The sequence below is a fragment of the Pelophylax lessonae genome (assembly GCF_965119305.1).
Source record: "Pelophylax lessonae genome assembly, chromosome: 4".
Taxonomy (NCBI): Eukaryota; Metazoa; Chordata; class Amphibia; order Anura; family Ranidae; genus Pelophylax; species Pelophylax lessonae.
This window is the reverse complement of record NC_138771.1, coordinates 17099797-17114285: the sequence shown is the minus strand read 5'-3', so window position 1 is coordinate 17114285 and position 14489 is coordinate 17099797. Positions and strand designations below refer to the sequence as shown.

At 45.6% G+C, this 14489-nt stretch overlaps 1 protein-coding gene across 1 annotated transcript in view; it reads left to right on the top strand.

Annotated features, from left to right (window-relative positions):
* Positions 1-1029, top strand: part of SMAD6 (SMAD family member 6) — a 108514-nt gene extending 107485 nt beyond the window's left edge. The window contains exon 5 of the mRNA XM_082253029.1: positions 171-1029. Within this exon, the coding sequence (XP_082109155.1) occupies positions 171-709 (539 nt within the window). The 3' untranslated portion in view covers positions 710-1029. The remainder of the gene's footprint in view (positions 1-170) is intronic.
* The last annotated feature ends 13460 nt before the right edge of the window (positions 1030-14489 follow it).

Below are 14489 nucleotides of genomic sequence, written 5' to 3'. Positions count from 1 at the left end.
ATGGTCACCAAAGTGTATGTGAGCAGCTCCATTTTATTACAAATTTTACTTTGTCTTTTTATAACCAATTTCTTGATGGTTAATTTTTTTCTGTTTTCTATCACAAAGCAGCATGATGTCAGACCTTCACATGAAATAATTGTTCCTTTTGTTTCTTTTTGTGCCAGCAGACACCAGCTTGTCCTTGGACTCAAGCAAGCAGGGCCACTGGTGCAGCGTGGCCTACTGGGAGCACAGGACTCGTGTCGGTCGCCTCTATGCAGTGTGCCAGCCATCAGTAAGCATCTTCTATGACCTACCTCAAGGGAGTGGCTTCTGCCTGGGCCAGTTAAGTCTGGAGAACCGGAGTGAGGCTGCTGTCAGGACACGAAGCAAGATTGGACTTGGCATTGTGCTAAGCAAGGAGCCAGATGGAGTTTGGGCTTACAACCGCAGCGACCATCCCATTTTTGTCAACTCTCCAACATTGGATGGCCCCAGCTGTCGCTCACTTGTCGTACGAAAGGTGATGCCCGGCTATTCTATGAAAGTTTTTGACTTTAAAAAATCGTGCATCTTGCAGCATCTCCCGGCGCCCCCAGAATACACAGATGGACCTTATGATCCCCACAGCATACGTATCAGTTTTGCCAAGGGTTGGGGACCTTGCTACTCGAGACAGATGATCACTTCCTGCCCTTGCTGGCTGGAGGTCTTACTTGGACGATAGCAGCCAGCCTTTTTAACCCTGTTCCCCGTCAACTGATCTATAAATATAGAAAGATGTGTACCACTCTGAGCAGACACATGAGCTGGTAAGGTCCCTTGGCAAAGCCCTTTTCTGCAAGAGAGGCATGTGTTACCCCAGATTGGCATTGTCCAGCTCCGTGCCCTAGGAAGGGGTTTCCAGTAACAGTGTATACCATGGGTCTCCAAACTTTCTAAGCAAAGTGCTGGTTTACTCTCCTTTAGACTTTGTGGTGGCCGGATTGTGGCCAAGGATGGTAGAAAACACCCTGGTATCAATGGGAGTAATCAATGGTCAGTGGGAGTAAAGCATAGCGGCTGTGGTTGATAGGAAGGGCCATAGTGCCCCATCATTGGTATAAGTGAGTAAAGTAGTAACCCATCATTCATGTCAGTGGGAGGAATAGTGCCCCATCATTGGTATTATTTAGAATAATAGCATCACATCATTGGTGTTAATGGTGCCCCATCATTTTTGGTTTCAGTGGAAGGAACAATGCCCTGTCATTGGTATCAGCAGAAGGAATGATGCCCCTTATTGGTATCAGCAGAAGAAATGGTGCCCCATCATTGGTATCAGCAGAAGAAATGGTGCCCTGTCATTGGTATCAGCAGAAGAAATAGTGCCCTGTCATTGGCATCAGCGGGAGGAACGGTGCCCCGTCATTGGTATCAAAGGGAGGAATAGTGCCCCATCATTGGTATCAATGAAAGTAATGGTGCTCCACCATTGGTATCTAAGGGAGGAATAGTGCCCCATCAATGGTATCAGTGGGAGGAATAATAATAGTGCCCCATCACTGGTATCAGTGGGAGGAATAATGCCCCATCATTGATATGGATGGGAAGAATAAGAATATTAGTGCCACATCATTGGTATCAGTGGGAGGAATAGAGCCCCATCATTGGTGTCAGTGGGAGGAATAGTGCCCCATCATTGGTGTCAGTGGGAGGAATAGTGCCCCATCATTGGTGTCAGTGGGAGGAATAGTGCCCCATCATTGGTGTCAGTGGGAGGAATAGTGCCCCATCATTGGTATCAGTGGGAGGAATAGTGCCCCATCATTGGTTATAGTGGGAGGAATAGTGCCCCATCGTTTGTGTCAATAGGAGGAATAGTGCCCCATCGTTTTTATCAGTGGGAGAAGTAGTGCCCCATCATTGGTGTCAGTGGGGGGAATAGTGGCCCATCATTGATATCAGTGGGAGTATAGTGCCCCATCATGGATGTCAATAGGAGGAATAGTGCCCCATCATTAGTATCAGTGGGAGTATAGTGCCCCATCATTGGTGCCAATAGGAGGAATAGTGCCCCATCATTGGTGTCAGTGGGGGGAATAGTGGCCCATCATTGATATCAGTGGGAGTATAGTGCCCCATCATGGATGTCAATAGGAGGAATAGTGCCCCATCATTAGTATCAGTGGGAGTATAGTGCCCCATCATTAGTATCAGTGGGAGTATAGTGCCCCATCATTGGTGCCAATAGGAGGAATAGTGCCCCATCATTAGTATCAGTGAGAGAAATAGTGCCCCATCATTGGTGTCAGTGGGAGGAATAGTGCCCCATCATTGGTTATAGTGGGAGGAATAGTGCCCCATCATTGGTATCAGTGGGAGGAATAGTGCCCCAAGGGGCTGGATAAAAAGCCGCAGTTTGGAGACCACAGGTGTATATACTGTGAAACCTGTGGAACATTCGGGGATCCATTGCCTACTCTGTCACCCTCGTGTCCCCATACTAATGGTTGTAGCTGTCCATTTTAACCTGCAGTGCGATTTTAATATTTTTGCATATTTTAATACCACAACTGATCACCAGAATACAGCCTACGGTGCTGCGCAGCTACTCACAGGGTTATGAAGAAAATAAAACTATGCTCACTAAATGGATTTCCATATTTTCACATGACAAAAAAAACATTACAGGTGCCATATTGGATAACCTCTTTTTTGCTGCATGGACCTGGACTGCGCTCCTTGCTTTGATTTTATTCCACTTTGTAAGGTTCTTCAGGTCCCTGCCATAGAAAAAGTCATGTTACCACAATTCACTGCCCCCCCACACAATCTTTATTGAGAAATCCCGAACACCCATCCATCACAGAAAGGACCCAAATACCATACCCTAGATTTAATATAAAATGTTTATATTATTATATTGAAATATATATTATACTTGTAAATACGGAGTCATTTTTACAATGTCATTATTTATGTATGGTGCAATGTGTATATGACCTTCAATACAAATAAAATGCACTTTGGCTTTTACAGTTCTTCCCGCACCGAATCAATAAATGAACTCAATCAGTATAGTGGAAGGTGTACTTCATACCTATGTTTGTGTATGGGGTGTGTATGATTAGGGCACAACGGACTGCTCAGCATTTGCTTGGGAATCTTAAAGAGTAATTTAAGTAAAAAAGAAAAATGACAAATGGGTTCCAATTGTTTCATGAGCATTCAAGAGATCCCCATCTGCATTAATAACCATTCAAGAGATCCCCCATCTGCATTAATGACCATTCAAGAGATCCCCATCCGCATTAATGGCCATTCAAGAGATCCCCATCTGCATTAATGGCCATTCAAGAGATCCCCATCTGCATTAATGACCATTCAAGAGATCCCCATCCGCATTAATGACCATTCAAGAGATCCCTATCTACATTAATGACCATTCAAGAGATCCCCATCCGCATTAATGGCCATTCAAGAGATCCCCATCCGCATTAATGGCCATTCAAGAGATCCCCATTCGCATTAATGGCCATTCAAGAGATCTCCATTCGCATTAATGGCCATTCAAGAGATCCCCATCTGCATTAATGACCATTCAAGAGATCCCCATCTGCATTAATGACCATTCAAGAGATTCCCATCCGCATTAATGACCATTCAAGAGATCCCCATCGGCAGTAATGACCATTCAAGAGATTCTCATCCGCATTAATGACCATTCAAGAGATCCCCATCTGCATTAATGACCATTCAAGAGATTCCCATCCGCATTAATGGCCATTCAAGAGATCCCCATTCGCATTAATGGCCATTCAAGAGATCCCCATCTGCATTAATGACCATTCAAGAGATCCCCATCTGCATTAATGACCATTCAAGAGATCTCCATCCACATTAATGGCCAATCAAGAGACCCCCCATCTGCATTAATGGCCATTCAAGAGATCCCCATCTGCATTAATGGCCATTCAAGAGATCCCCATCCGCATTAATGACCATTCAAGAGATCCCCATCCGCATTAATGACCATTCAAGAGATCCCCATCTGCATTAATGGCCATTCAAGAGATCCCCATCTGCATTAATGACCATTCAAGAGATCCCCATCCGCATTAATGACCATTCAAGAGATCCCTATCTACATTAATGACCATTCAAGAGATCCCCATCCGCATTAATGGCCATTCAAGAGATCCCCATTCGCATTAATGGCCATTCAAGAGATCTCCATTCGCATTAATGGCCATTCAAGAGATCCCCATCTGCATTAATGACCATTCAAGAGATCCCCATCTGCATTAATGACCATTCAAGAGATTCCCATCCGCATTAATGACCATTCAAGAGATCCCCATCGGCATTAATGACCATTCAAGAGATTCTCATCCGCATTAATGACCATTCAAGAGATCCCCATCTGCATTAATGACCATTCAAGAGATTCCCATCCGCATTAATGGCCATTCAAGAGATCCCCATTCGCATTAATGGCCATTCAAGAGATCCCCATCTGCATTAATGGCCATTCAAGAGATCCCCATCTGCATTAATGACCATTCAAGAGATCTCCATCCACATTAATGGCCAATCAAGAGACCCCCCATCTGCATTAATGGCCATTCAAGAGACCCCCCATCTGCATTAATGGCCATTCAAGAGATCCCCATCTGCATTAATGGCCATTCAAGAGATCCCCATCCGCATTAATGACCATTCAAGAGATCCCCATCCGCATTAATGACCATTCAAGAGATCCCCATCCGCATTAATGACCATTCAAGAGATCCCCATCAGCATTAATGACCATTCAAGAGATCCCCATCCGCATTAATGACCATTCAAGAGATCCCCATCCGCATTAATGACCATTCAAGAGATCCCCATCCGCATTAATGACCATTCAAGAGATCCCCATCCGCATTAATGACCATTCAAGAGATCCCCATCCGCATTAATGACCATTCAAGAGATCCCCATCCGCATTAATGACCATTCAAGAGATCCCCATCTGCATTAATGGCCATTCAAGAGATCCCCATCTGCATTAATGACCATTCAAGAGATCCCCATCCGCATTAATGACCATTCAAGAGATCCCCATCCGCATTAATGACCATTCAAGAGATCCCCATCTGCATTAATGACCATTCAAGAGATCCCCATCCGCATTAATGACCATTCAAGAGATCCCCATCTGCATTAATGGCCATTCAAGAGATCCCCATCCGCATTAATGACCATTCAAGAGATCCCCATCCGCATTAATGACCATTCAAGAGATCCCCATCCGCATTAATGACCATTCAAGAGATCCCCATCCGCATTAATGACCATTCAAGAGATTCTCATCCACATTAATGACCATTCAAGAGATCCCCATCTGCATTAATGACCATTCAAGAGATTCCCATCCGCATTAATGGCCATTCAAGAGATCCCCATTCGCATTAATGGCCATTCAAGAGATCCCCATCTGCATTAATGGCCATTCAAGAGATCCCCATCTGCATTAATGACCATTCAAGAGATCTCCATCCGCATTAATGGCCAATCAAGAGACCCCCCATCTGCATTAATGGCCATTCAAGAGATCCCCATCTGCATTAATGGCCATTCAAGAGATCCCCATCCGCATTAATGACCATTCAAGAGATCCCCATCCGCATTAATGACCATTCAAGAGATTCCCATCCGCATTAATGGCCATTCAAGAGATCCCCATTCGCATTAATGGCCATTCAAGAGATCCCCATCTGCATTAATGGCCATTCAAGAGATCCCCATCTGCATTAATGACCATTCAAGAGATCTCCATCCACATTAATGGCCAATCAAGAGACCCCCCATCTGCATTAATGGCCATTCAAGAGATCCCCATCTGCATTAATGGCCATTCAAGAGATCCCCATCCGCATTAATGACCATTCAAGAGATCTCCATCCGCATTAATGACCATTCAAGAGATCCCCATCCGCATTAATGACCATTCAAGAGATCCCCATCAGCATTAATGACCATTCAAGAGATCCCCATCCGCATTAATGACCATTCAAGAGATCCCCATCCGCATTAATGGCCATTCAAGAGATCCCCATCCGCATTAATGACCATTCAAGAGATCCCCATCCGCATTAATGACCATTCAAGAGATCCCCATCCGCATTAATGACCATTCAAGAGATCCCCATCCGCATTAATGACCATTCAAGAGATCCCCATCCGCATTAATGACCATTCAAGAGATCCCCATCCGCATTAATGACCATTCAAGAGATCCCCATCAGCATTAATGACCATTCAAGAGATCCCCATCCGCATTAATGACCATTCAAGAGATCCCCATCCGCATTAATGGCCACAAATTATTCTGTTCTTTCAATATCTCTCTTAGTGGAGAGCAGAGACTACAAGTATAAGTGATCAGGTGTGATAAGCTGAGTGAAAGAACACATCCCCAGCATCCCTGTAAAGTGTAGATGGGAAAAAAAGTCACCACGCACAGTCCACACTGCAGGCGGTTGTGCACACTCGTTAACACTGTGTTTTGCCTACATGCATGTAAGTCAGAGGCGTAACTAGGACCTTCAGGGCCCCGGTGCAAGAATCCATGAAGGGACCCCTGGCCGGGGGCCCTTCCCTTCAAGCCTGGGGCTCTTCCCACTGATCCTGGGTCCCTTTTACTCTCGTTGCGGGACCCTTTCACAAGTTCTGCAGTGGGCTCCCTTCCTGCCAACTTGGAGCCTCCCCACGGTGGTGGAATGCCAGGGCCCGGTCACAAGTGTGACCTTTGCGATCCTGGAAGTTCACCCACTGGTGTCAGTAGTTTTTTATTTTTTGGTATTTTAATTGTATTCTTTTTTATCGTTTTATTTTATTATTTTACAATGTCACTGACTATGACTCTGTCCATTCAGAAAAGGAAGGAGCTGGTAAATTACATATTTACCAACCCTTTCCTGGTTTTCTATTGTGACACATCCCCTGCAGCAGCCGGCAGGAGAGGGGAGGGAGCACAGGGGGGGGGGGGGGCAGAGTCAGCAGAACACAAGGGAACTGGATAGGAGGAGTGGCGGGGGCAGCATACAGAGGAAACAATCTCTTCCATTTTCCTCCTGCAGCTACAGGAGGAAAAAAGAGAACAGTGATTTCTCTACATGCTGCCCCCCCCCTCCTATCCAGGTGTACAGGGGAGCTGCACAGGCCCCCTGGAGCATGGAGCCCGGTTGCAATTGCAACCCCTGTAGTTACGCCCCTGATGTAAGTGCAATTTTTATCCAATAAATATGTTTTTAAGAGGCAATGCACGATCAGCCTCTCTTCTATTGATATGAGAGTTCAGGAAAATCTTGAATGTGTATGAAGTATAGTTTAGTTGCCCTTCTTTGGATTCTCTCCAGTTCCAGCACATCCCTTCTGAGGATTGGTGACCAGAACTGGACAGAATACTCCAGATGGTGGCGGACCAGAGTTTTATAAAGTTCTTGTGTTCATTGAGATATTGATTAAAGTTGGACTTTTTAAAAGGGGTGTACCAGAGTTTTATAAAGTTCTTGTGTTCATTGAGATATTGATTAAAGTTGGACTTTTTAAAAGGGGTGTACCAGAGTTTTATAAAGTTCTTGTGTTCATTGAGATATTGATTAAAGTTGGACTTTTTAAAAGGGGTGTACTCATTTATGCTGAGCACTGTATATCCAGGCAAGTATGGTGGGTAACGAATTCCCAGTCCCGTCTGGAAGGCCGGCTTGATAACATCTATGGGCAATGGGGTGAAATGAAGAGAGAAAGAGAATGGGAGAGATAAAAAAGAAAGGGGAGACATAAGAAGAAAGTGGAGGGGGGGGGGGGGGGGATAAGGGACAATTCTAGCCCCGCAGTTCTAGAGCTGCCTTAAATTCTTTGGGAAACATGACTCAGGCGTCAGACCTCTAAATTGTTAACCTCTTCCCTGCTAGCTGAGCCGAGCTCCACCATAGAAGTGGGTGAGTCTCGCAGCTCCTTAATTACAGGGCTGAGACGGTAACATGACTCTCTAAAGATCAATGCTTCTCTGTTCACATAAAAAAGAAAACGACACAAAGCACGGGCCCGCACGCAGCATTTAAATAAAAAAAATTCACATTCGGCTTCAAGCATCTTAAGTATGCCACATGGCAGACGACAATTACTGGGCCGGGGCTAAGAGGACACCTTGGAACGAAGGGCACATTTGTGTTCATAAACCAAGATTCTAGACTCAGCCCAGGTTATAGTATTGCTGATTCAGTACGGTATCGGGAGACAAACCACTTCGGTGGCACTGGATTACGGTTTAGGGCAGAGGGGTAACTAGAACCTTCAGGCACCGGTGCAAGAAACCCTGAAGGGCCCCCCTGACTGCCGGGGGGGGGCCCATTCCATTAGTCCTGGGGTCTTCCCTCTGAGTCCAGGGCTCTTCACACCAAGCCTGGGGCCATTTTCACTGATCCTGGGACCCTTGGCACGGAGGGCAGATTTGTGTTCATAAACCAAGATTCTAAACTCAGCCCAGGTTATAGTAATGCTGATTCAGTAAGGTATTGGGAGACAAGCCGCATCGGTGGCACTGGATTACGGTTTAGGGCAGAGGTTTAACTAGAACCTTCAGGGACTGGTGCTAGAAACCATGAAGGGCCCCCCCCTGACTGCCGGGGGGGGGGGGCCCTTTCCATTAGCCCTGGGGACCTTCGCTCAGAGTCCAGGGTTCTTCACACCAAGCCTGGGGCCTTTCTTACTTATCCTGGGACCCTTTACTCTTTAACCACTTTACCACCGGAGGATTTTGTTGTCTTACGTCCAGGCCACTTTTTGCGATTCGGCACTGTGCGACTTTAACTGACAATTGCACGGTCGTGCAACGCCATACCCAAACAAAATTTACATCCTTTTTTTTCCCACAAACAGAACTTTCTTTTGGTGGTATTTGATCACCTGTGCGATTTTTACTTTTTGCGCTATAAACAAAAAAAGAGCGTAAATTTTGAAAAAATAACAATATTTTTCAAATTTCTTTATATGAATTCCCCCCCAAAAAAAATTTAAAAATCTAATTTTTTTTTTAATTTTTGGCCAATTTGTTTTCTGCTACCGATGTTTGGTAAAAAAAAATCACAATAAGCGTATTTTGATTGGTTTGTGCAAAAGTTATTGCGTTTACTAACTAAGAGAAAGATTTCTGTCGTTTTTGGTGGGTTTTTTTTTAACGAGTAATGGCGGTGATCTGTGATTTTTTTTTTTTTTTTGCGGGACTGCGACATTGCGGTGGACAGATCAGACCCTTGACTGACATTTTTGACACTTTTGGGGGTACCAGTGACATTACCACAGTAATCAGTGCTATAAATATTCACTGTTACTGTAAAAATGACACTGGCAGGGAAGGGGTTAATTTTATTGGAGAGGGAGGGGTTAATGTATGCCTGGTGCTTACTGACGTGTGTGGGGGGAGGTGACTGAGTGACACAGGGACAGATCGCAGGTTCAGCTATGCTGAATCCCATAATCTGTCCCTGCCTTTCACTTAGGAGATCCGCCCGCTTTGTTTACACAAGCAGGCGGATCGCCACACTCAATTCCCCGACGATCGGGGAAGAGCAGTGGTGTTCGCTCCTCCCCTGGCCCGACTCCCGCTGTGACTTAATACAGCGGGAGCGAGCCTCCGGCGGCGCGTGCGCGCGCGCCGCCCACAACGGGAGGAGTCCAGTGACGTAGGTCTATGTCGCTGGACGGGAACGAGACACTTTGCCGCAGTACGGTCAACGTGAGCGGTCGGCAAGTGGTTAAAGACCCTTTAACTCACATAAGTCGTGAGGACGCTGTAGGGAAATGACAAGCACAAATTTGGGGTCGCCGTAGTGTGAACCAGGTCCCGTAATGAGACCCTTTCACATGTTATGCAGCAGGCCTCCTTCCTGCCGTCTTGGGTCTACCCCCGTGGTGGCAGAACACCAGGGCCCAATCTCAGACCTTTGCGACCCTGGTAGTTTTGCCAACAGTTTGGGGTATGTTGGAGTCACTGGCTTGTGTTTGAGATGCTTTTTAATTGCTTCACCTTGACATACAGGGGAAGGAAGGCAGACAAAGGCCAACATATAGAAATATCAACATCTAGGTCTACTTTAATGTAGCTACAACACCCACCTGTAGAACCTTCTGACACCCAAAAGGCAGGATAGCACCCTCAGAGGCCAGGGACAGGCTAGCATTTCACCCCAGGGCTGAGTCTATGACTAAAATGGGGGGGGGACTGAGAAAGGATATTGGACCCCAGTAACTTTTGTGTTTTTAAAGCTTTCATTACAGAACAGTTAAGGAAGTGAGGGTCAGGGGTCCCAGATACCGTAGCACAGTGGTCCCCAACCCTGGCCTACAGGGCCCACTAAGGCCAGATTTGCAAGATAACTGAAATACATCCCAGGTGATATAATTTGCTGCTCAGTGATTGCAGTACTCTAGTCTGCATCTCCCCAAGGTAATACTTAAAACCTGGCCTGTTAGTGGGACCTGAGGACCGGAGTTGAGGACCACTGCCATAGCACATGGGTGCTCAACCTGTGGCCCTCCAGTTGTTGCAGAGCTTTAATTCCCATCATGTCTTTGCCTTTGGGAGTCATGTTTGTAACGGTCAGCCTTGCAATGCCTCAAGGGATTTGTAGTTCTGCTACAGTTGGAGGGCCATAGGTTGAGGACCCATGCCGTAGCAGATCACTTACATACTCTCTAGATCCAGATCAATGTCCAGCTTCACAGTGTCAGAACCTTTAAACTAACCACAAAACACTGTAAGCACATTCTGAAATTTAAGTGCGTCCATCAGGACCTTCTGAGAGACCAGCCTTCTTCCTGGCTCTCACCAGCAAAGGGCATCCCCTGGGTACAGCTTTCTCCAGACCAGGCAGGGCAGCTTCCAGACCACTTCAGCACAGGTTAGGCCCCAAAACAAGCTATTGGGTCTAACAGCAGTGCTCCATCCAGCAGCACCTCCCTAGTCCTCAGCCCAGAGGAAGAGAGCAAGCACATGGCCTGTCCCTTTTTTATATCCTCCCCCAGCATGCACCAGTTGCCTAAACCATCTGGATTGGCTAAAGGAAATATAAATATAAAAATATAATTTTTTATAACTTAGCTTTGTTTGTCAAATCTCATACTATGACCAGTGATACCAGTGACCTCTACTGGCAACAGTGAAACATCACAAGCCAACTTAAGCTTTGGGAAAAACTGGGTGAAAAACGATACAATCATTCTGAGCTAACTACAGCCCAGCCCAATACTAAATTGACATAATAACCCCTGTTTAGGACAAGGGGGCTACACATCCAATACTTTTTTTGATAGAGATTTATGTTGGCACAAGAGTGGTTTACTAAGGATTAGGGGTGAGCTGAGGGTTTGGAGTGAACTTTGGCTGGTCTGGCATGTGGATGAATTCCTGAGGTTTGCCCATCCTTCCCCCTCTTTGGTGGGAGCCAAGAATCATATATAGAAGTGGTATTTCTACCACTTCTATATATAACAGCTTTCCGCTGTCACTGGTTCCTAAGGAAGCAGCAGGTGCTGGCACCCGCCACGTCCCTAGGAATAGATGACGTCATCAGGAATCCCTACCCCGAAAGCAAAGAGGTGGGGATTAGCAGTGACATCACTGCCCAAAAATAGCCACTGGCCTTAGATTTCACCACTATTCCCACCCCATCATTTATAAAGCTGATAAGAGCTCAGGGAACCATCGGTGTGCCAGGTCGTCTGTTTTTTTATTCCAAGGACTGAGCGATCACATGACCACTGATCGCCCAGTTCTCGGTCTTCACTGAGCAGAGAGCGGTGACTGTCAGTCCCAGTCTCTCTGCTTTGCCCCTCCACCACTCACTGGAGCACCAGGCTGTGGAGGGGGCGAAAGTGGCTTGCTCAGCCACCTGGCGGTCAGGCATCTTGGTGGATTCTGACATTATTGTCAGGATACATCCAGAGAGTGGAGCCCTCTGAAATCAGCCAAGAGGGGGCTTTAGCAGGAATAGGTGCTCCCCTGTGACCCAGAAGAAAAACTTCGGCCATACTTTTTTTTTAACCCCTTCCTGCCCGGCCTGTTGTAAAATGACGGTTGGACGCCTTGTTATTCTGGGAGGACGTCATATGACATCCTCCCTGGATCGTGCCCCGCAGGCCGCCGTCTGGCGCAATCTGTCACCCTCTGTGTCCACTCAATACAGTAGATCAGTGTACCGGCCCGGCTCAGTACCATGTGATCGCTTTCACATGACAATAGTACACAATGAAAGGTTTTGATTCATGCCATTAATTGTGTGCTAATGTGTTGATCACTGCGATTGGTCAAAGTGATCACATGTACCAGACAGGGCCAATCATAGCCCATCTGTACCATGTGATTACCTGTGGTCAATCACAGCTAATCATAACAATACACAATGAATGAATCTATTTTATTCAGTAAAAATTTTAATCACTGTTATAAGAAATCGTAAAAAACAAAACCCTGATCACCTCCCCAGAGTAGTACAGTGTTACTATGGAAACGCTGTATTGCTCTGGTCACTGTATGTAAAAATAAAAATTTTAAAAATAGATTTTAAAAAAGTAACAACGTTTTTTTAAAAAAATTGATTATTTGTTTATTTATTTACAGTGCATTGCGGAAGTATTCGGCCCCCTTGAACTTTGCGACCTTTTGCCATATTTCAGGCTTCAAACATAAAGATCTAAAACTGTAATTTTTTGTGAAGAATCAACAACAAGTGGGACACAATCATGAAGTGGAACGAAATTTATTGGATATTTCAAACTTTTTTAACAAATAAAGAACTGAAAAATTGGGCGTGCAAAATTATTCAGCCCCCTTAAGTTAATACTTTGTAGCGCCAACTTTTGCTGCGATTACAGCTGTAAGTCGCTTGGGGTATGTCTCTATCAGTTTTGCACATCGAGAGACTGAAATTTTTGCCCATTCTTACTTGCAAAACAGCTCGAGCTCAGTGAGGTTGGATGGAGAGCGTTTGTGAACAGCAGTTTTCAGTTCTTTCCACAGATTCTCGATTGGATTCAGGTCTGGACTTTGACTTGGCCATTCTAACACCTGGATATGTTTATTTGTGAACCATTCCATTGTAGATTTTGCTTTATGTTTTGGATCATTGTCTTGTTGGAAGACAAATCTCCGTCCCAGTCTCAGGTCTTTTGCAAACTCCATCAGGTTTTCTTCCAGAATGGTCCTGCATTTGGCTCCATCCATCTTTCCATCAATTTTAACCATCTTCCCTGTCCCTGCTGAAGAAAAGCAGGCCCAAACCATGATGCTGCCACCACCATGTTTGACAGTGGGGATGGTGTGTTCAGGGTGATGAGCTGTGTTGCTTTTACGCCAAACATAACGTTTTTCATTGTTGCCAAAAAGTTTGATTTTGGTTTCATCTGAGCAGAGCACCTTCTTCCACATGTTTGGTGTCTCCCAGGTGGCTTGTGGCAAACTTTAAACTACACTTTTTATGGATATCTTTAAGAAATGGCTTTCTTCTTGCCACTCTTCCATAAAGGCCAGATTTGTGCAGTATACGACTGATTGTTGTCCTATGGACAGAGTCTCCCACCTCAGCTGTAGATCTCTGCAGTTCATCCAGAGTGATCATTGGCCTCTTGGCTGCATCTCTGATCAGTCTTCTCCTTGTATGAGCTGAAAGTTTAGAGGGACGGCCAGGTCTTCGTAGATTTGCAGTGGTCTGATACTCCTTCCATTTCAATATTATCGCTTGCACAGTGCTTCTTGGGATGTTTAAAGCTTGGGAAATCTTTTTGTATCCAAATCCGGCTTTAAACTTCTCCACAACAGTATCTCGGACCTGCCTGGTGTGTTCCTTGTTCTTCATGATGCTCTCTGCTCTTTAAACGGACCTCTGAGACTATCACAGTGCAGGTGCATTTATACGGAGACTTGATTACACACAGGTGGATTCTATTTATCATCATTAGTCATTTAGGTCAACATTGGATCATTCAGAGATCCTCAGTCCCCGTTCACACTGGGGCGACCTGTGAGGCTACCTGGTCGCCTCACAGGTCGCCGTAGGTCGCCTTCCATAGAGAAGCTATGGACTCGTTCTAATAGGAGCGACACAAGTCGCTCCGACTTAGAAAAAGGGTCCGGAGCTTCTTTGGGCGACCCGGAGCGACCGTCATAGACTTCAATGTTATGAAGTCCGTGCCGGCCGCTCCGAGGTCGCGGCGCGCTGCTCGCACCGCAACCTCGGAGGTCGCCCTGGGAAGTTGGATCGCCCCAGTGTGAACGGGGCCTCACTGAACTTCTGGAGAGAGTTTGCTGCACTGAAAGTAAAGGGGCTGAATAATTTTGCACGCCCAGTTTTTCAGTTTTTAATTTGTTAACAAAGTTTAAAATATCCAATAAATTTCGTTCCACTTCATGATTGTGTCCCACTTGTTGTTGATTCTTCACAAAAAATTACAGTTTTATATCTTTATGTTTGAAGCCTGAA